Source organism: Excalfactoria chinensis, chromosome 6 (genome assembly GCF_039878825.1).
Source record: "Excalfactoria chinensis isolate bCotChi1 chromosome 6, bCotChi1.hap2, whole genome shotgun sequence".
NCBI classification, from domain to species: domain Eukaryota; kingdom Metazoa; phylum Chordata; class Aves; order Galliformes; family Phasianidae; genus Excalfactoria; species Excalfactoria chinensis.
Window position 1 is genome coordinate 31,310,219 of NC_092830.1, and position 22,720 is coordinate 31,332,938.

Consider the following 22,720-nt stretch of genomic DNA (forward strand, 5'->3'; position numbering starts at 1 on the left):
TTTGGAAAGTAAATAACTACAGTTTTTAAACAAGCTTCTTATAATGCATTTTGCCATGCATTTTTTGCAAACAAGCAAAGACAGAGAAATCTGTTAAGGATTTGGGGTATATATTAAAGAAGTTTTTGGAAAATCTGCAGACCTAATATGATTTCATTCGTGTTATTAATCTAATCCTAAGGAATTTACATCTTCTGTGATACTTGGAATTGTTTTCTTCCAAAAAGTTCCACTCTTCAAGATGATGAGCAAAAATGCCAACTGATGGCTTCATCACAGGACTTTAGGCAGTGATTTAGAAGTCCATCTGAACCACTGAGTGCCTCGAGGATGAGGTCTGAATCTTTGAACTTACATTTTTTAGAAAGACATCACAGAAGGTAAGAGGTAGTCTGACATTTTTACTGCAATCTCTACAATGGCCTTTGTTACTGAGGTATACACTATTACTCTGTTTCAGATAGGTTTTCAAAGAGCTTGAAAAGTCTGAGTTACATTATAGAGCTGCAGTTGCCCTCAGAACTGAAAATAAAACAAACAGATCATTATCTTCCAAATTGTGAACCAATTACTTCAAATCAATTGGGAAAGACAGACAGAATTATATGTAAAGATGCTTAATGAGAGCTGGAAATGAATGAGAAAGACAAATGGTACTCTGAACATTGTACTATGTTAATCATTGTTTGGTTCACCTTCCTTGTAGTTCTGGGGTCTTCAGATTTCTTTCCCATACTCAGCTATTCTTTGCCCAGTTTTAACTCTAACCAGCTTTTCTTCATCACTGTACAGATCTCCAAACACCATTATGTTTCAGCACACTAAGACAATAATACAGTGAGCATCTGTGACAGATGAATGTAGCTACTTGTTAGCTAAGTATTTATAGCACTAGAGAACTCATCTTCTCTCCAGCTGTTTTGGGGACTTTATACTGATAAGAATAAATAACTGAGCCTTGTAAAGAGAATTCACGTTAAACAGAAATTCAGTATTTTTACTTTCTGAATTGGAATTAGGCAGTAAACCTAATTCGTAGGAAACTGCATTCATCATGGACAGTAGAATCATAAAAAAAAAAACTAATTTAGGTTGGAAAAATATAAACTGGCTTAGGTTGGAAGGAACCTCCCAGAATCATCTGTCAGGTTGTTCAGAGCCATGTCCAATGGTGCTTTGAGTACCTCTAATGATGTTGATTCCAGAATCTTGCTATCCCCCATCTAAATGTTTGATTACCCTCCCTGCAAAAAACCTTTTCCCAAATTCTAATTAGAATCTCTCTTTTTGCAACTTTTTTCTACCTCCCATTATCTTATCTCTGTGTGTCTTTGAGAAAAGGCGTAGTTGGATTCATCATTAAGATCCCACATTAACCTCCCAGTAAGAGTGAACCAATCCTGTCAGTCTTTCCTTCTAAAACCCAGGCCATCTGTGTCTCGTGCATTTGTTTACACAGATAACATGTTTTGAAAGTCTTGCTAACTGAAATCAAGTTTAAGTTAAGTTCATTTTTAAGTCAAGTTTTGTTTTTTTGTTTTTTTTTACTAAAGTTCAAGACAGCACCATCCTCTGCTGTCTTCCACTAAGCCAGTCGTATTGCCAGTAAAAGCAATCGAGTACGTGGGGAAAAGTTTGTCATTCATAAATCTACCTGGCTGTTCCTAATAATCTCCTTTGCTAGTTTCAATTTCAGCTGAGCATTAACGTTCCTGATGGTACAGGATTTCTGAACCTAAGCACATAGCGATGAGGTTATGCTGAGTCTAGATATACTCTAGTAACTCAACCAAACCAGGCTAAAACAAAACCAAAAAAGCCCACGTTGCTCAGGTTTTCAGGCTTTTTTTCTTTTTTGTGCACGGAAAATATGTTGGTTGTAGATCTCTTGAACAGCTCTCAGGTTACTGCTGTAATGGTACTTCCCTCGGTAGTAGCATATAACAGTGGTCAAAATCTGCTTACATGCTTTTGTTTCTTGTTGAAGCACATTTGTTTATTTTTTGTTTTATTTCTTGTTATTACTGCCTTGTAAAGTCCATTTTTTTTTTTTTGTCCTCTACATTTTAGTAGTTGTAAAGTGTAACAAGCCAGAAAGTGTTAATGAAGTCACAGGCCTTTACATATGCTCGGCCTTGATCAATTACCCAATTAGAAACAGCAGCAGTTCTAGTAAGGTCTAGATCTAAATAAATAGCAAACTTGTCTGAAGATTCTTACTGAGAAATGCTGTGGAAACGTATGTGAAGGGCAATGTCTGGCCATGGAAATCAGCCAGGAAAGCTGGTGAGCTGTGGAAGAGATGTCTCCTTTAGTGCACGTTGCCTTGTCTGGAATTCAGTCAAGTTAAGCTGAAGTGCACTAAGATTGTCTTCCATGCTGTGGACACTGACAGTGCTGCTTTAACTGTTCAAAGAATTAGAAACAAAAGGAAAAAGAAACCAGCAGTTTTAAGCATATTCTTTATAGGCTGTTGCACTGGGATGGAATTTAAAATAATTTGTGGTTACTGTTTGTGTATTGTAAATGTTACTCTGAAGCATGGTACAGAACTTATACAGTATAAGAGGTGATTGTATCTGAAAGTGGGTCTTTAGTATCACATACAAATAATTAAAACAAAGCTTAAGTGTTACTTCAGCTGCGAAGTAAAAAAAAAAAAGTTCTCTGTTTGCTATGAATAATTGGATACTACCAATGCAGACACTGATCTGCTTTTATAGATATCTTGATCTAACATTTAATACATTAATGATTTCATTCATTGTAGTATTTCTTTTTCCAAATGGGAAGTACCTCTGAAGGCAGTATATTAATAATTTAGGGAGATAGTGAATCTTTTCCAGCTTCTATTCAAACACTCACAAATTTCATACAGTCATAACAAACCTGAAATCAGTGTGACACAAAGAATGATACCGAACTGTCTAATCTCTAACAAATGACAGTAATTAGCTATATTTCAAGCAAAAGATAACATGTACCAGATAAGAGAGATCATATTTCATACACTACCCATTACCAGAGATGTTGGGCCAAATGAACTTTCAGTTACGCTCCTGTATGAGCTATTCTATCATGGAATGAATGTATTAAAAATGATACTTGTAAAATAAGCTTAATAAAGGAAAAAGAAACTCTTAGAAATTTATGGCTTCAGTCAGTAGTCAGCATTAGTGTTAACTTTTGATATAGGCTAGAGGGATTCTGTTGGAAACTGGGGAAACTTTGTCTTCTTGGTATTTTTTTTCCCCTTCTTGTTAAGAACAGAATGGCAGTTCATTTCACCTCTGGACATTTCTGCAGAGATTTAAACAGTACCAGCTTCCTCTTTTTTAAAGAGGTTATAAATACAATAGTTGTTTTCAGGTATCTAAAAACTCTTTTCTGCATAGAAAATCTAGTTAGCATCCCTGACTGTATGATATGGTGACCTTGGGAATGATCTCTGCGATAGGAATGAGGCTTCCCACATTGAGGGGCATCTAAATCTTTCTATTGTGAGATTACAGTGGCCTGAGGTTCAATAGAAAATAACTGATGAATACCATCATTTGTCTCAGTCTGTAAAACCGGTGAATAAGCTGAGTAGCTGGTAAGTAAAATTAGTTCCATTTACTCCCCATAAATAAAAGAGGAAAGTTGTGCGAGGAAAAAGTGAGTGATGGAGTAAGTAAAAGCTGTGACCTAAGCCAAATACTGCCCGTTATAATAGCAGCAGTAAGTACCATGTCTATACAACTATGGCAAAGCAGCAGAGAAGCAAAATACAAGTATACCTTCCTTTTACTTAGAGCATTCCCGTGTGATTGCAAAATGCATGTAATGCAGGGGAAGCAGGATCACTGTGCAGTCTGGAGGTGATGGTGTTCTGGCAGTAAAAAGGATGTGGATACAGTTAGTGCTAGAAACATGCCTTCAAATTAGGTGTAGTACAGATGCAGGCTGTAAGACACAGTATAGGCTTAGTCATATGAAAGCTGTAGTATTTAGCTGTAGGAATTCTGTTGTGAAAATGTAATACTGTTCTTCTGTAAATAAGTTTGTTTGTTTGTTTTTGTATATCAGAACTAGTGCATACCTGGTTATATTCAGTAGCATCTTCCTGAAAATAGCTGGTAATGTGTCTGTATTTCTTATGTGTGTTTATTACAGTTTACGTAATTTCTTTACGTGTGTTTTTACAGTTGTTTATTTGAATTTCCACCCTCTTGTGTAGAATAAAGTGGGGAGAATATAAACATCGTTGTTATTCTGGAATCCCCAAATCTGCATTCCTAGTAAGACTGTTACTGATTTGGAGGAAAATAACCAAATAACTGCTTTTAAAAAAATGTTCATTTCAAGATTGAATAATCTGTATTCTCTTCTAGAATTAAACAAGAATGTATGGAAATTAGTATTTTCTCATAAGCTACAGTCATATAAGAACAGATATTGTATTTACAAAAAAGACAAATGCCCTTTTTAGCTTTACAGTGAAATCTTAGGTCTTGCTACATGTGATTGACTAGATGATAATGTGCATATGCATATAACTTAAGGTGAGCACAGATCAAAGTTAAAAGGAATAGTTACAAAAGAATAAAATCAATTCTTTTTATTGGAATAAATGGGCCTGTACAAATGCTGTCTGACATGTCTTACTGCTTCTTGCTAGTTCAGAGAAGATCAACACAGCTGTTGTTATATTTCATGTTTCCTTTTCTATAATATGATGCTGAGTTATTACTGTACTAATGAACTGAAATGTTTCTAAACTGCTGGCAAAGCTCCAGTGTATTTTAAGTGTCACAATTAATGAAGTGAGGTTCTTCAGTATTATCCAACAGCCATTGTCATAATCTAAGTGGTATTTGTGGTGGATGGAATCAGGCTTCCTGAAGTGTGAATGTCCTTCTGTTAATTCGTAGTCTTAAATAATTTATAGTATTAAATCCTATACAATGCAGATGAGAACCTTTGAGAGAAAGCAAATATTGTAGTAATTCAATATTTTAGTAGCCTTGTAGCTATTGAAATAGTCTACTAGTAAGCAATGTTTATTTTCATGTTTAGGTATAAAAATGCTTCTCATATTCCAGCAGATTCATCCCACTTTACACACAGGAAAAATGGGAGGGAAAGATTGGAAGCAAGCCCAGGTTTTCTTGTTCCCTATCCACTGTCTTACTCATAAATGATAGTATTTGTATTGAACCTTTCTATCTTCAATCTAGATATGACTTTCAACATAACAGAAGCCATAAAATATAACCCAATAATTACTGCAGCTATTCCTACAAATACAAGTCTTAACAAGCACTCATTCAGAAATATGATGTCAATTTAAAAATACCAAATGAAGCATGGGGATAAAGTTCTCCCAAGAGATTCTGGTATTGTATTCTCCTTGTAGTACTCCTTTTTAGGTGTCTGATTTAGATTTGAATCAAAAGCCATGTATGCAGCATAGCCAACATGGAATGTTGCAAAGGGACATATCTTGAAGAGTTCCTAAATCAGGCAACTAGCAGCTTGTTGTGTGAGATCAAAATTCCCAACTTGATACAGTTTGCAGGAACTAAATGCTCATGTGATAGCTTTCAAACATGAAGGTGGGGCTGCTGCAACTATTCTTTCTAAAGTAGTTCAGCGCCTGACCACTCTGTCATGTCAACTGTCGCGTCTGTGACTGTGTAGATAGCAGTTCTTGAGCTCTACAAGGTCAAGGAAAATGTGTTCTGTCACCTAGGCTGCTGTCCTGGGAAAGAGGGCTTGGACGTTCTCATTTTTTGCATCAAGTGGTAACCAAGTCTTTAATGCAATTGGGTTGTAGTAATGAGTTGTTCATGAATTGCACTTTGAGGTAGAATCAACCTTTGCTTCTATATTAACAATGGGTTGCAAACTGTAATTTGTTATCACCTAGTTAATCCTGAAATTTCATTGTTCTATTGAAAACTTGAGGCGTGTTTAATTTGGTGTTATGTCCTCCTGTAAGACAGATACTGAACTGCTTAGACTACAGTAAATTCTGAACAAATATCGAAGATTATGTACCAACAGGAATTTGGTTTTGAATTTAAGTACCAGCAAAACAGTGATGAGACTTTTTTGTGGATCAGTAACTTATAAATAGATATAGAAGTTCTACACAACCTTATTTCAGTCACAGCTGATCCTTGGGATCTGTAACTATATTCCTTTGATGATGAATGCTTTTCACATCTTTTCACATGTTTTGGGAGGGGGATGGGGGGAGGGATCCATTTTAAACAACGCATCAACTTGAATTGTGATAAATTTAAAAGCCACTTAAGCCACTTAGATTTGTTTTGCCTCTTGAAGTATTCTCAGAACATTATGTTTTAATTGGTACTTGTAGATTTTGGTTTAATACCCTTTCAAAAGGTACTTAATAAAGCTAATTTAGTTCTACACACTGCAAAGTATGTTTTCTAGAATAACAGTTTTTAGAGCCTGCAAACTGTTGCAAGGACATATCAATCTGTCTGCAACTCTTATACATCTGTTATGTGGTTTGTAGATGTAAAGGACATGAAGATTTAAGCAGATTAGTAAAGTATAAAATAATCATATATTATTAGTTTTCTGCAATAATGTAACTGTTTATTTGTACTTGAGTGGTACTAATTGAATTTCAGAGAATATTTGAACTTAGAAGGCAAAGGTCTTTCCATAAAGGTATTGTTTCTAGCTGACAACTTTCTAGGATCTGTTAGGAAATTAATGGTTTGCATTGTTTTTCAAAGGCTCAAAGTCAATGGATTTTTTTTTTAACTTCCAGCTTTCTACTCAGTACACACATTCCTGGATTATCTAGTCCTAGACTCTGCATTTTGAGATAAAAGTATTCACAACATGTAAAACAAAGAATACAGGACATACTGCACTCAGCAACCTGTTTCTGCTGGATGCTGAATGATGACTGATGTACCAAGACTGGAGGAAGTATGCTCAAACAGTCCTGAGCTCATTACAATTTCACAACTGAATTGTTTGGTAAACAGTCTTAGCAATAACTGGCTTATGCTTCACTGATTTATTGTCTGAATGGTTCAATTTCTAATTCTGGGTATATATTACAAATTCTGTGGAAGAAATGGCAAATATGATTTAGAAGCCTCTTAAAACTTAGTTCATTTCAAGTAGATGAAAATCTTTTGCAAGTTACTCTCTACATACTTTTTTTTTTTTTTTTTTTTTTTAAAGATTGCTCTGTCTTGTTATATGAAAGTACATAACTATATCTTTTTTAACAAGTTAATAAATCTAAATGTGTACTTATTATAAAACTCATGTATTCAAAGCAGAAATAGTGAGCAACAGTAGATGTCTAATGTTGTTTATTACTGGAATATATACATAACAAAAAACTCTTTAAAGGAAATCATAACTGATGATTATTGATGGTTTGATGACTTACTAGCCTTTCTAGTGGCAATAAGGTGTCCAGTGAAGTCTGACTTGTTAAGTCAGATTCTTAAGTAAAATACTGGAGTAAAATTCTGCATGTAGTGATGCCTTTTGTAGGACACTGAATTTGTTTTTTTTGTCTGAACTGTTGTCTATGTGGTTGCTGTGTCTGCTCTGGACAAGAAAATTCTCAGTTCACAACTGTCAACAAATAACTTAAAAAGACTTAAGAAGCAGAAAGGATAGGTAAGGGTGAACTGAGCATACATGTCCAACGCAATGTTTTTGTCCTTTTGTTTTAATATAAAATGCATTAACTGTATTATCTTTACATATGTAAGTAACTAAACTTATTTTATGTTGTACTTGTAGCCCAAGCCCAAGACAATCTCCCTTCACTCAGTGTGGCTTAGTCAAGCCAAATGGTTGGGCACTCACAAACTAATGCCTGCAACCCTCCAAACTGAGCAACTTTGCATTACTCTGCTTATGAGCCAACAAGCAATATCTTATTCAGTATCTGGACACCAACACTAACAGATGTGCTGAAATCAGGTGTAGTAAATGCTTCCAAGTGTGGTTTAATTCTTAGCATATAAGATCTAAGAGACCTCAAAGTCTGCATTGCTGCATTGCTGCATCTTTCCTAATGTTCTTGCAAGCTTACATAGTCAAGTCTACTACTGGAGCAGTAGGGAAGCATTTTTAATTAACCGCGCTGCCAGAGGGAAGAATGTTGGTGTCTGTAAAATACAGACTAAGTACAGTTGGTAAATTTTCTGTTAATAATCAATGGCAAAACTACATTATAGGCTATGTAAATTATTTACAGAAAAATTTAGATTTGTTAACTTATTGGATGATACTTCTAGCAAAAGTCAAGTTATTGGAAATTCAGTGCTAAAATGAGTTATTACAAGTAAGTTAACTGTCTGAAATTAAATTAGGTGATAAACAGTCTGTTTTTCTCCTGTAAATTGGCATTCATGACATCTAGTTCTAATGTGCACCTGAACCCATTATTCTTGGCACTTCATGAAGTGACTATAGCAATTTGTATTGACAGACTCTTATTGAGTATAACTTCTCAACAGGAACCAACTAATCAATTAATTAATCACAGTGTTACTCAAGTTTGGTTTTGTTGCTCTGTCATTCAGAACATTAACTTTTAAACCTGTTGTTGATCAATGCAACTTGACCATTTTAGTTTCCATTGGCTACTTTATTAAGTCTAGGCTAATTAAATAAGCGAGTGTTAAAGATTTCTGAATTACTAGCAAAATTTAAATTTATACATGCTAATTTGAAAAATACGCAACAAATCCCAACTCCATTGCATTTAGCATTGTAAATTACTTCAGAAAAGAATGCCTTACTTTCTGTCGTAGGTGCATGCAGAAGGAGCTAGCCTCTTGTGGAAAAAAATTGAGGTAGCAGACATCAAAAATGTTTTGATGAATATCACTATAAAAACATAGTCTTTCAAGTCTCTTTAATAAATATTGCCACCTGCGTTCACAGTTAAATAAGACTTTTAAAGCTGAAATGAAAAATGAGTGAATCCATCCTGCCACCAGATTATTCTGGACAAATGCTGTAAGTATGTAGATTCCACTGACTGCAGTGGATCTTCAGAGGATGCCAAGATTCATTGCTTTGGAGAATCCTTTAAGTCAAGATTTCCTTTCAGTGTGAGGATCTGCTTGTCTCCTTGTCACTGCAGTAACAACCCACACTTTTTCTTAATTCCATGCTAACGTAAATTTAATTGCATAACATTAAAACCATGCATTCAATTGAATGTATTTTTGTGTCAATATTTAAGTCCTGGTGGAGAATCCTACTTTACCAACATAAGCACAGCATTCCTATTACAATTTAGGAGAATGGCCTTCATCACCTCTATTTGAAGAAACTGGTAACTCTGAAGCTTGAAGTAGAACTTATAAAGTGCAAATTAATCTTATAATGTTGACAAATGTATTCACCAACTCACATACAGAGGCAACATTTTTGAAATGTAAATGTCAATTGCATTTTATCTGTCCTTTGAAAACAAGCATGGTTTACTTTTTTTTTTTTTGGCTTGGTTTGATAGAATAAAAGCTGTCAGTCATAGAGTCTCTTTAGATCTTGTTAGCGAAATGACAGTTTTAATAGAATAAGGATAAATTAGAATTCCACCAACATATTAATTTATCAAGAAACTGTAGCTACTGCTTTGCAAAGATATTAGAAATGTATTTTTAGATTTTATTTTTTTCCCTCTGAAATACTGAAGAACATGAGATGAGCAAAGCTGTCCCCTCTGCAGGGATATCCCAAAGACTGTTGTGATAGGAGAACATTATGGCCTGGACTAAAACAGCAACAGCCATTTTCTAAAAGAATTAATTCTTTTTTTTTTTTTTTTTTCTTTTTTTTTCTTCCTTCATATCTTTCTTCCTTGTACTTCTTCAGAGTGTGGTTAAAAAAATTCATTTTTTGAAGTGATAAGCCAGTCATAAATAAACAGGAAGGGAAGAGGACTGATCAGGATGGTGGTTGTCTCTCCCTTCTGGTGACCCTGCATTGCAAAGAGTCAGTGGAGTACTACATTCAACAACCTGGAGGCATATGCTGAGCTGCTAGGTTGTGTTACTGCTGAAATTTGAAGAGGACTTGGTGGGCCCATGAGTGGCATCACAGTTTATGGACAAAGCTGAGTTTTGCTCAGATTCCTCTGGTTTTCACAGTGCAGTAAGAGAAGGTTACTGGCTATGTATTTGAATGTGTGTTGGTATGAATGCTGCTCCAAAAGTAATGCGTCCCGTTTTATTATATTGGCCCATCACATCAAAAGTAAATGTTGGTGGTATGGCAGTAGAGATTGAACTTTCCTTCAAATATTCTATTGCATGTTGTTGCTGCACAACAGAAGGGCGGTCTGACAAAACTGCATCTGACATGGAAATGCATATGAAGCAGAAGTATGTCATTGAATTCCTCCATATGGAAAAAAAAGGCACCCACTGATATTCATTGGTGCTTGCTGAATGATTATGGAAACCAAACAGTGAATGTGAGCAAAGTGAAGTGGTGGGTGGTGCATTTCAGCAGTGGTTGACAGTGATGTGAAAGAAAGACAAGCCACATTGTAGACAGTCATGCAGATTTTTACAAGCACGACATGCAAGCTTCTGTTCGTTGGTGAAACTGCATAGCTAATAGTGGTGACTGTGCTGGAAAATACTGTTTTGTAGCTGAAAATATGCTCTGCCAAATAGCGTTATTGTGGTCTTTACATCTGTTGCAGTTTCTATGGAAATACATAGGAGGTATTACTTTCAGAGTGACTTACATATGATAGCTGTGTTGTCTTAGAAGGAATTCTACAAGCATCATTTCTTTCTTTGTTTCTCACCTACCTCAGAAACAATTAAGGATTACCTCAACATCACCAGATTTAGTGAGAGATGCTGGACATCTGAGAGATGATGGCACTGGAACAGGTTGCCCAGGGCTGTGGTTGATGTTCCATCCCTGAAGGCTTTCAAGGCAAGGGTGAACCAGGTCCTGGGCAGCCTGATCTAGCTGCAGTGTCCCTGTTCATTGCAGGGGAGCTTGACTAGATGGCCTTTAAAGGTCCTTTCCAGCAATAAGATTTCTATGATTCCATGATTTCATTGATATATTTTTGACATGTTGAGGTAGAAGCATTTTTTAATTTTTTCTATTCAATTTGTGCAATTCAAATTACAAACTCAACTAAAGGGATGCAAAAGGCTTAGCACTGCTACCAAATTCTCCATGTGTATGCGTATTTATTGCCAGACCTTTTTTTAACAGGGAAGAACTAGGATGCAGTAAGTCAGTTTAGATACCAGATAAATTGATTGTGATGCTCAATTTTACTATAATAGTCTAATCTAAAACACTCAGCCCTTTCTAGCTCTTCTGTACTCTTCCAAAATTGTTCCTAACGAGAACAATCTTCAAAAATGGAGCATTTGAGACAAGTTAATGATCCTATAGCTACTCAAGATAACCATTGTCTAGGAATAGCGTTTGCTGCCTAAGCAGAAGGCAGGATATGGTGAATAGATGAATAGTGTCTAAGTTCTATAGCAACGCAAAGAAACTTAAAAGGAGAAATGTATTAGACACTGAAAGAGCTGTACAGTTCGACAAAACCAGTGGTTTAAAAAAAAAAAAAAAAAAAAAAAAGTGGTTTAGTGAGTATTTTTGGCTTTTTTTTTTTTTTTTTTTTTTTTTTTTTTAGGGAAATAAAGGAGAAATGGAGTTTGGAATTAAAAAAAAAACAAACTAGTTTTAAAGTTGGTTTCTAATATATTTTATGCCACGCTGAAATCCAGAAATTTGGATTATCATTATTTGGCCATAATAGTTTTCAACATTATTTATTTTTAATATTTCTTTCAAATCTTATTCACTAAATTTGTTCAAAGACAGTCTCATTGCCCTACTTCTCTCTCTCTCCTCTTTAAATTTTCATGCAATTAAATGCTTGCCTTTTAATGATCGGTTCTTGAGGTATAGTTCTGCAATGAAAAATGTATCTTGCATGACTTAACTTGCTGTGTTTGATTTGCCATATTGATAAGTCTAATCTAAATGTGACCATTAGCATTTTCTCTGTAATTTCATAAAAAGATTAAACAACATCAGGAGACGATGCAGGTTCAGGCTTTAAATTAGTATCTCAGGGGAGGTTTATGTGTGCAAGCTGCTGAAAACAAGATTTCTCTACTTAAGATAAATGATATATTTTTTTCCACTGTCCATTTCTGTTGTCATCGCTCTAATCACTACAGTTTAACTGCATCTTGTGCTCTTAGGAAACAGAAACATATCTGAGTATGGAGAAATGGGACTGATGTTTTGTTTTTTATTTAAAAACAGACACATGCAAACTACCCTAAGGTAAAAATCAGTTTTCAGTCTTGGAAAGGATAGTCATAACTTGAAAAAAACACAAATGTTGGCAACTTATAACACCATATTCCCTTGGCACACAACCTTCACCTAACCCAATTCCAGCTCCCCAATGAAAAGGTGCATTTCTGAGATGTTCTTTGGCACAACTTTTCTTATCCATTTCCAAATCTTGCTCTTCCTTTGGAGGAGGAAGCAGCATTATCAGAATCTGTCCAAGCCTCTCTTGCTGGCAGAGAGGTATGCTGATTCCATTAGTGACAACCATTAGAACAATGAGTTGTTTCCTCTGGAAGCTTTTGGCCTTCAAGACTGTATATGTATTTCTAACTTATTAAGTAAAATTGAAAGGACTGGTGAAAGACACCGTATTGCATGCAGAGCTGCCATCATATAGGGTGTTTGAAATACTTACCGAGCTGCAAATCTTGTTCCCATTTACTGTTCACAAACAAATTAGTCTGCCCAAATCACGCAATCTAGGGAACAAGGGGAGTAGTAATTATCTGATTAAGAGTGATTTTAAGGAAAAATACTACTCCAAATTGAAGAAAGTCTGTTTCCATTTTTCTTGGTGATGGGTCAAATAACAGCCTACAAGTAAAGCACTGGTTTATTTCCACTGAGTCACTGTATCCCAGGTGACAACTCTGCCTCCTAGAAGAGCTGGCACTGGAAGTAATCAGATTGGTGACTATAGAATGTATTATATAAAAATTATAATTACAGTGGTAGAATGAGATGATGAAAATAAATCTAGGTTTTCTGCTTTTAATTTTATTGCTTTGTTCAAGCTGTTATTGACCACCACCCCCCCCCCCCCCCCCTCCCAGGAACTGTTACTGTCTACTGTTATGGTCATGTGCAAACCCATCTGACCAGATTTTAATGGTAGGTGATTAAGTCTGCAGTACCTGCTCTATTTGCAGCACCTTGCTCTGTTTAGTCTTCTTGGTTTTAAATCAGGGATTAGAATTGGACTACAGGTTCTCAACTGACTAAATGAAGAATGATTTCCTCCCACAAGTGTGCTATATAAGCATTTACTATTTTTTAACCATAACATTGTCAGGCTATAGGAATGCTTTCACCCTCATTTATATTGTGTTGTCTGACTTCTTGTTGGCGTGCCACCATAATTAATGATGCATAGCTACGTCTAATTAATGACAAAAGGCTGCAGTGCTCTTTTCTTTCGTTAACCAGGGGCAATTATCTGTAAATAAAGTCGCTCCTCTGAATTTTTCTACATTCAGTCATCACTTGTATATGTTTTTTTATTTAAGAAAATCTATTTCATCAATAGGCTGATTCACTCCCTGCCCCCATGTCCCTTGTTGAGCATAGATGCAACAGTGTCCTCTGTCATCCTCTAGTAGTCATTCATTCACAGTCATAAGTAGCAAATCAAGTCTTCCTACTTAAGCATTCCTCATAAAGGTAAGGTTCAACTCTACTACTCTCAAGTTAGTTATTTGTAATTAAAAGTATTTCACAGTGTAGAGGAAAAATTCTGTGAGTAGTACTGAAATAGTTGGGCTGAAGATGCTACAGTTCCACTAGGACCCAAGGTCAGAACTTAACCCAAAGGTTAGAAATCCTCATATGGGAGAGCAGGACAAGCCTTAGCAACATTCTGGACAAAAGGCCTTCTGATGACAACTGATCCTATTATGTGAGTTAGATACTCCTTTTTGACAAACATAAATCTCATATAGGTATCAAGACTTTAGTTCGTGTGCCTTTAAACTAACACTCTTTCTAATCAAGAGACAGCTAGTAGTGTCAACAAGTAGAAGGGTTGGGTTGTGGGTTATTTGTTTTCATTATACTAAAAAAATTGTATCAAACCAACATAAGAAAAAGGTGTTTCTTCCATCATGTAGTTTCCTTGTAAACAGTCTACTTCTTAAAAGATCTTGCCTATAAATTTGTTTCATTTTCAACCAAATATCTAAAAAACAATAATGATGTGACTAGATAATTTAACTCTAATGTCATCAATATTGTTCCTAACTGTACCTGTAGGTACATTTGGCAGCTGCTTTCCCCCTTTAAAATCAGCAGTTTTCCTTTGTCAGTTTGGTGCTGTGTGAATATAAGGAGCTAAGAAAAAGTACATATAAAGAAAAGCTTAGGCTTCAGTAAAGTTGGATGGTTGGATGTTATTAGAGGTGGAAGCTATCTGAGAAGAGGTCTCTTAAAAATAAAAGTGTTATTCTGTGTTCTGGGTTTTGTGTAGGGCAAAATATCAGAAGTACTGCAACAGAAATGTTAGATTTTAATGAAAGTGCTGGGAAGCTCTGACTGACACTTGTGAGATTATTGCAGATACGCCAGACTCACAGTCACTGCCAGTCAGTCTGTGACCTGCTCAGATGCTAAGCAGAGTAATGAACACGACTGAACATCCATCCTTGAGATGAAGACAGTAAATTCAGGAGTGGGATGTAATCTAGTGGGTGAATGTGGTATTTTTGTACTTCTCAAATAAAATTGAGCAATATAATCTGACTACAAGTAAGATCTATGCCCCTATTCCCACAATAGCAGATGAACACACAAAGGCTTTTTATGGCTAGTACACTTAGTTGGACTATTCTAAAATCTTTACATCAATCAACAGGCAAATGTGTCCTTTAGCTGAACATGGTGAATACTCTAAGACAGGGTCTACTGTATAATATTTGTAGTCTCCATGTCTGCTGAAATAAAGCTTACTATATGTCCCTTTAACAAAGAGAGCACTGGAGCGTTTAAATTACTTGGTGCTCATTATACAAAAACAGTAATAGGACTCCCACTATCGACCTGGTTACAGTGTTCTTGCATGCTTTCCCTCACTCCTCTCCCTGCACCTTTTCACCACTGAGTCTGACTCAGCGTAATGCATCTGCTGTGAGGCACGGTGTGAGCACAGAGAGCAGCAGTGTCTGGAAATTCAGTCACACAAACTAAGTGAATAATGTCACTTTCCTTTGCAGTATTATGACATCTTGTGAAAAAATAATCAAAGCCTCTTCCTGCAGCAGCTCTTAAAGAAAGATGACAATAGGCAAATGTCCCATTGCAGAAAGTGCTGGAGTCAAAGCAGGGCCCTAGAGCAGGACAATTATTTCAATTATCTGGAATTCATGATGAAAAACAGCAGCAGCTTTCAGGAAATATGCATGAGTCTGGCAATTGCTTGATCAGTTATGACAGTCACTGCCAAATATCATGTCCCTTCGGGTTTTTCAAGGGAAAGGCCTGGAACAGGTGGATTATTTTAGTTACCTATGCAGCATCACAGGAGTGCACTGTGGCTCTCCAGAGATCAAATAGGCCACCAACTGCTTGATTAAGTATGACATCACTGGCAAATATCACAAGGCTGTAAGAAATCACGGTAGAGACAGAAAGAGAGTGCATAGAGCAGATGGATTGTTTCAATTATTTGGGCCCCTTGATGAATAAGAACTTCAACTGCCATCAGCAGATCCCGTGGCAGGCAAGCAATAACTGTATTGCTATGACATCACTTTAAGATCTGATATGGCTTAAGTATTTCAACAGCTGCAAAGCTTAGATTTGTCTCAGCATTGACTTGACCCACAGCTAGCTTTAGTGCTGAGAACTGAGCACTGAGGAAATTGTTTGTGAATGCTTCCAAACACTTCATGGTATTTCACAGTTTTTCACCACTGCAGAGAAAACACTGAACGAGCACCAGGTTCATTCCCTGACAATAATGTTCTTGTATTGCATTTTTCAGGAGGAGTCAGCAGGGAGAGCAAAGATCTGTTTACCATCTGGTGCCAGGACAGACCACAATATCTTAGATCTGTTCATAAATCTGGAAAGGCCTGAGCATCCAGAAAATGATCCTTAATTATAGAATATGTGAGGTTCAAAATCTGATAGGCAGGTGTGAAATTTTTTACCTAACAGGTCACTCCCATTTTGCCTTCAGTCAGTCATCTGCAGCCTGTTGGTAATCTGCCTTATTTTTTTTATTTTACACATGTTGTGAAGACAAAGCAAGTTTGATATTAACTTCTGCAAGAAGGTACATGATAACTTGTGTCACTGTCTCCTTTCAGATAAAATTATGTATTGACTAGAGTACAGAAATCTAGTCTACACACACAAAAAAAGCTAAAGAATAGAAGATACTTCAAAGAATTAGTAAACTTTGAAGCCCAGAGATTTGTACAAGCCAAATCCCATCCAGGTCTTATCAGATTTAAAGTCAGATCTCCTTTCGTCAAGCCTTGAAGGCAGAAGAGGGTCAATAGGAAGCTTCTCTTTGAGCCATATATGTCCTGTTAACATCTTTCAAAAAAGTTAATGCTATAAAGGATTTGATTTTTGCCCTTTGTTTTTAAATTCACCTCAGCACAGAACTGATACAGTAATATTTCCTCGAAGTAATTGACCCAGTTATGGGAGCATAGGCAAGGGCAGGGAGGCATCATTTCTGCTAGAAAATAAACAATAAACTCTTTGTAAACATTTTAAACCTTTCTGCTCTTAAGCTGAAATGAAATAGAACCATAAAGAAATCAAGGAGATGATTAAGCTATGTTAATTCAAGAAAACATGAAACCAAAATTTAAAAAGTGTCTGACAGCTGAGTTATGAAACAACAAAAAACCATAACCCTTTTCCTTCTGAATCATGTGTCTTAAGATCAGTTAAGGAGGATATGGATTACATTCGATTTCAAGAAAAAGTAATCCTCATTAGTATCCTTTGCCTGATCTGTCCATTTCCCATAATGGGGACCACTACTTCTAAAGTGAGATCAAGAAACAGCTTTTGGGATGAAGAATCTCAGACTGAGGAGAAAAGCTGAGCTGTTCCTGTGTTTTAATGAAATAATGAGAATTGGCAGCCCTGCTTGCAGGGAAGGATTCACATGGTGTTTTTCTTTCGAAGTGATGCTGAAGATCCACTTCCTTATAGTTTTTCTTTGCTGTACTGTTAGAGTAAGGCAGGATTGCCCCCTTGTTCTAGAAACAGTTCATCTGAATCAGGTGTTTGACGGGATGGTGAAATAGCAGGTGGGAAGGGGTGGGAGGCTAAAAGCTGAGAGACTGGGGAGGTGGAAATAATTTAGGGTGATGCAGAAGAAGAAAAAAGAAGACTAAAGTTGATGGGATTCATGGAGAAGAGTATGTCCTGCATGGAGAGGCTACCTGAAGAATAAAAGAAAATAAGGAATTTGGACCAACGGAAGAAAGAAATAACTGAATGTCTAGCTCAGGGAAGTTTGGGGAGAAAGGAATGAAATGAGCAAAGAAATAATTGGAATACTTTATTTAGAGAAACATGGAATGGAAAACAATTTAAGCAATCTAAGTTTAGAATACTGATGGGTGAATGTAACGCTTTTTGGGTGTGTGTGAAATCACCAACTGCAACTGCAGTTTTTTCTTCATGTTATAAATTCTCAGGTTCTGTAACTGTCTTATTTCTACACAGAGGAAAGTGTGCTTGTATCTTGTTTGGTAAGGCAACTTAAGTGGATACAGGAATCTCTTCATATTCTATTTTTTTATGTTCAAAATCTTTTGTAGCACTGTAGCATATATGTAGGGTCATACTTCATATTCTTTAGCACATGAAAAAATACTAGCTATGCAGTTTTCAAACAATGCTGCCAGCACATTGGAAATATTGTGGTCATTTGTGTGGCTTTCCAGAAAGTCTTTCATCTTGGAGGACTTGGAAGGCTAAAACTCTGACCAAAACCCAGAACTTTAGAAGTGGTTCAATGTGCTGTGGGTTTAATTGAAATAAGTCATTTACCACTTTGCACCTTTGATACAATGCTCTTATACAGTGGTCCTAAAGATAAAGCCATTGAAGATTGTATTTGAAGGAATGAAGATAGTTTTTATCGGTGTTCTTTTAGGATCGACCACAAGGATCGAATAATGCTCCCAAAGAAATACATTTGGATGAAGATGACTGAACATGCAGATCCAAAGGCCCTTTTAGGATACGGTGAACCTTTGGCCTTGGATGAAGAACACTCATGGATGAAAGAGCTCCAGCTGAAAGACAAAGTCTTTGCCTTTTCCCTTGAGACTTGCAGAGATATGAAAGAGATAAAGGAAACAAAGATTTGCAGCTGAATTCTTGCAGGGTGCTGTTCTAGTGGCTGACAGGCACCCAGCCAGCCTGCCTCATTACTGTGGAATGTCACATGCTTACACCCCTTACTGTTCTCCCACAAATCCAGAAAACTCTCACATGCAATTTGACTATTTTTTCTGCTTTCTATTTGCAAATTACAATTAATTGCATAGTTTCTGTATCAAAATTGGTTCTTCTAGGACTCAAAAATATCTTGTGTAGCTAAGAAAGTAAATGCAGAAAATGCATACTGTACTCGGTTCATAAATTTATCATACTTGTACTAGCAATTGAGGTAATTAAATAATAATCTTGTTTTTCTTTAATGGCTTGCTTAAACTGAAAATACCAATAGTTCATTGAGTCAATGAACTGACATTCACAATGTGGTCAGATATAGCTACCTGGTCATGTGAATGGATTTTCTGCTCTAATATATTTAACTATGTTAAATTGATAGGAAGACATCTAGGGACTTTGTAAATTTCCTTACTAAATATTCAGTATACTTGAAACTTGATTATACATTTGGATATTTCACTTTTCAAAGTGTCCTTATTTTCAGTTTTTACTATAAAATGCAGCTCTTATAGACAGTTTTTGTTTAGATTCTTAGATATGATTTGATTTCATTAACAGTGTTTGTTAGAGTTGATCTTCAAAGTATGTCTGATACCTCACATGTTACGACCTAATGGATTTTCATAGTTGAGAGCATGTCTGAAAACAAAGGCTACACACAGAGAAATGCTGTACCAAAGTTGAGGAGCTTTACTCTCCCCATAACAGTCCCCGCAGAGGGAGACCTAATTACTTTCACTGTTGTAGAAGTAGATAGGATAATACTGCTTGTATATCAACTCACATGCTATAGTACCTTTTGTGTTAGATAGGAATGTGTAGTATGTTGGAATTCAGGCATCTATGGTATCTCTGCTCTGAAGTGCAGCCACCAGACTGACTTCTCAAGGGACAGACCAGAATAGTAGCAGCTGTTCTAACAAACTACCACCACCACCAAGGCATTTGCCTGCAGGGTGACCTAAGTAAGCCTGGTGTTATCAGATGAGGACGTATTAGCCTGCATCCTTCATAAGTGCCCTGTAACTTTTTGAATATTTTTCTTCAACAGCTACGTCTTATTGACCAGCCATCCCTGATTAAAAACAGCTCTGGAAGCTGTTTCCAGCTAAGCAGTAGACTTTTCTAAATAACAGTGTAGACACTGTAAAGTTTAGCTTTTGACTTGAAGACCTGGGAGACAATAACCAGTCTTTGATGAGACACTTGCTTTTCTTCTCTACTCACATCTCCCTATTTTGTCTGCTACCCCTCCTCTTTGGCCTTAACTGGTCATAAAAATTATGCTTGAATACTGAAAGTGTCATTTGCTGCAGGGTCTCTGTATGGACTGATTAATAAAACGTAGTTCATATTGAGATGCATATGTATGTTTGTATATGCAAGATATTAACTTTACTTGCATTGAGCCTGGTGGAATGTGAATGTACACAAAGAAAACTTAGACTGAACTTTCAGATGTGTAGATACTGGACACTAAATTTTAATGTTTACTCTTGAGTATTGATGTCCTGATGCTGTTTTGTTACTTCCCTTTAAAGGAAACTGTTGATCATAGCCTGAACCTCTGATTAACCATCTGACGCAAGCAACGAGTCAGCTGTGGGAGCACAGGTGAAGGTAATTCAGCTGTGCTCCCAGAAGGGTTGGAGCTTGACTCCACCTCTCATAAATCCCATTTAAGGGCTGACCACCACTAAGGTTGTGTCTCTTTCTGGAGATTGCTTGTTTGTGGTGTTTATTTTTTTGTTTGGTTGTTTGTTTTTTTTTGTTTTTTGTTTTTTGTGGTGAGTGTCCATCTTGACTGAAAGCCTCAGCATCGGTGAGTCTTTTCTTAGATACCCTCTGCCAATCCATTTACTCTGTAATTCCAACTATAAACTTGTATTATTCCAACTATACATTCCCTAATAAAAGAAACCTTTGTAAATGCTTTGGTACTGAATAATGTTTATGGTGAAGAGACCTATGCTATTTTTCCAAGAGGAGACAAGAGGCAAGAGACGTGGCTGTGTCTTAGCCTAAGCAATGTATTTCTACAGTCATGTATGGGCTGGGCTTGACAAGTGATCATATCCAAAACTATGGGTTGACTTGGAATAGCAATCTGAATTGATTTTCCCACTTTCCCTTTGCCACTGAAATTCACCAGCATTGCCAATTTTGCTTGTTTCTCTCATATCACATTGTGTGTTTGTGTTGTTGCACTGTCCTCAGCAAGAATTCTACGTCTGTTTCAGGGTCAGCTGTAATTACAGAACCATTTTGTTTTCCTCATGTCTGTTCTGGGCTTTTTGCTGAAGATATAAAATAGCACTCTGGTCTAGATGGGTATATTTTGATCCAACTTCATGGTTTGTTCTAGTGTTTGAGATGTCATGTTCTGTCAAAGGTCTGTTGCTGAGTATAAATGTGAATAATAATCAGGATTAGATCAGAAGATGTTTCCTTTTTCTTGTGCTTTCCAGACATTCCTGAAACACTTTTTTTTAATCTTTTTATATTTTCCCCTGGTACTAAGCTTTAGTATAGCAGAAATGTTAAGTCACAGCTTGAAGCAGTAATTGAACACCTGATGGAAGGGAGGGCCAAACCAGATGAGCTCAGGTGCATGCAATGTACTTGAGTGACTGGAAGGGCTGGAGCCAGGATCCACCCCTTCCCAGACCTCATTTAAGGGTTGGCACTGGAGGCAAGGGTATCTCACTGAAGATCTCTGTGTACCTGAGGCCTTCCAAAGGTAAACAGCTTTTTTCCTTTATTTTTGAGCTCACATTAGTGGCATTTGAGCAAGCGCTTGCTGCAGCCTGGGGCCTTGCAGTTCTGCTGTCATTGCTGTGCTTTCCATCTTGTTACAATTAGCAATGTTGCTGTGATGATAAATTGTCAGTTTTTTTTGTCTGGGAAAGCGTTGCATTGTGTGTATTCATCTCATTGGTCACTAGCATGACTTCCTTTAACACTGATTGAAATTCACCATGCTTATCTACTAACATACTAGCTACTTAACTAAAGGCACTGTGAATCTGTGTTAGGACAGTGAAAGAGCTTTAGAGGTGTAATTCACTGTTTTAAAGCTGTTTTATGGGAAGGATTTGCCCTTGTACCTGTGTGAATAAGTTTTTCAATTACCTAGACTAGATGTATCTCAAAGCAGGATGGATATGGGGAGTCTTAACTTCAGTTGGGTTCTAATTTTTTATTTTTGGTGCAGGAGTAGTTGGGGCACTGGTAAGGGCTTTTCCTTTGTCTTTGAATCTGACCCTCAGTGCTTGACCTTGAAGATTCTTTTGCCATAGTAATTAAGGTGGAAGAATTCAATTTTATTTTTGAGGCAAGACACAAACATCTCTTGTTTAAAAACATTGAGTCAGTCTTAAATTCATATGGGGGCTTTCTTTTAACTTCTGTTTCATTCTGTTTCATTTTCTTTGTCATAGTGGTTGACAGACACTGCACACAGAGTAGATGCTTGGTATTGGGGATTCATTTATCACGGAGACAAAACATAACAAGATCCTGAGGCTGGAAGTCAGAGAATTTGATCAGGAAAGATGATGCACATTTTAAAAAGCCAAAGTATTTTATTATTGGAATGCATCATTCAGGGAATATGATAGATTTTCCATTAGTGGAAGTCTTTGATCAAAACTGCTTATCTTTCTAAAGAAAGAGCTGCCTCAAGAGCAAGCAGCTCAGCCTGATGCAAGAGTTATTGACTGAGGGATTTTGTCCTTTTTTTAATGCAGAATGAGTCAGATAGGGGTACCATACTTCCACAAATAGCAGCAGTTGTTGTAGGAACCAAGATTAAACTTTAGCCGCAGAGGTGATGCTAAAAGAAAAAAATATGAATGGATCATAAAGGGACTCCTCCTTGTGCTGCTAGTATCAGAGAATGTGTATGATGCAGTCTAGAGATCTAGAGATCAGTTTGTGCAGACACAGGGTTACCAATAGTATTAGTGATGCCTGTTGAGGCAGATGGGTGTTTTCCTGCAGGCAGGTGACTATCAGGGAAAAATTGCATCAACTTTTAGCTTCGTAGGCCAACAACTTCACAGCCTCACTGGGTTCACATCCACTGCCTGTTGTACATAAAAAAACATTCAGCGAGGGTCTGTGAATGTCAGTGGGTGTCATTTTTTCCACATGGAGG

At 36.7% G+C, this 22,720-nt stretch overlaps 1 protein-coding gene across 6 annotated transcripts in view; it reads left to right on the plus strand.

Moving 5' to 3' along the window:
- The window catches only part of ATRNL1 (attractin like 1), a 403,630-nt gene that overhangs the window by 298,782 nt on the left and 82,128 nt on the right, over positions 1–22,720 (plus strand). The window contains exon 27 of one of the 6 annotated variants that reach the window (XR_011904015.1): positions 18,257–18,393. The exons of 4 other annotated variants lie outside the window; for them this stretch is intronic. Coding sequence is in view for 1 of the 2 variants with exons in the window: in XM_072339814.1 (XP_072195915.1) it covers positions 18,257–18,316 (60 nt within the window). In the remaining variant the exon portion in view is untranslated. Of the gene's footprint in view, positions 1–18,256; positions 20,489–22,720 lie in introns of those variants that run through there. One more of the 6 variants, XM_072339814.1, reaches the window with a different exon arrangement.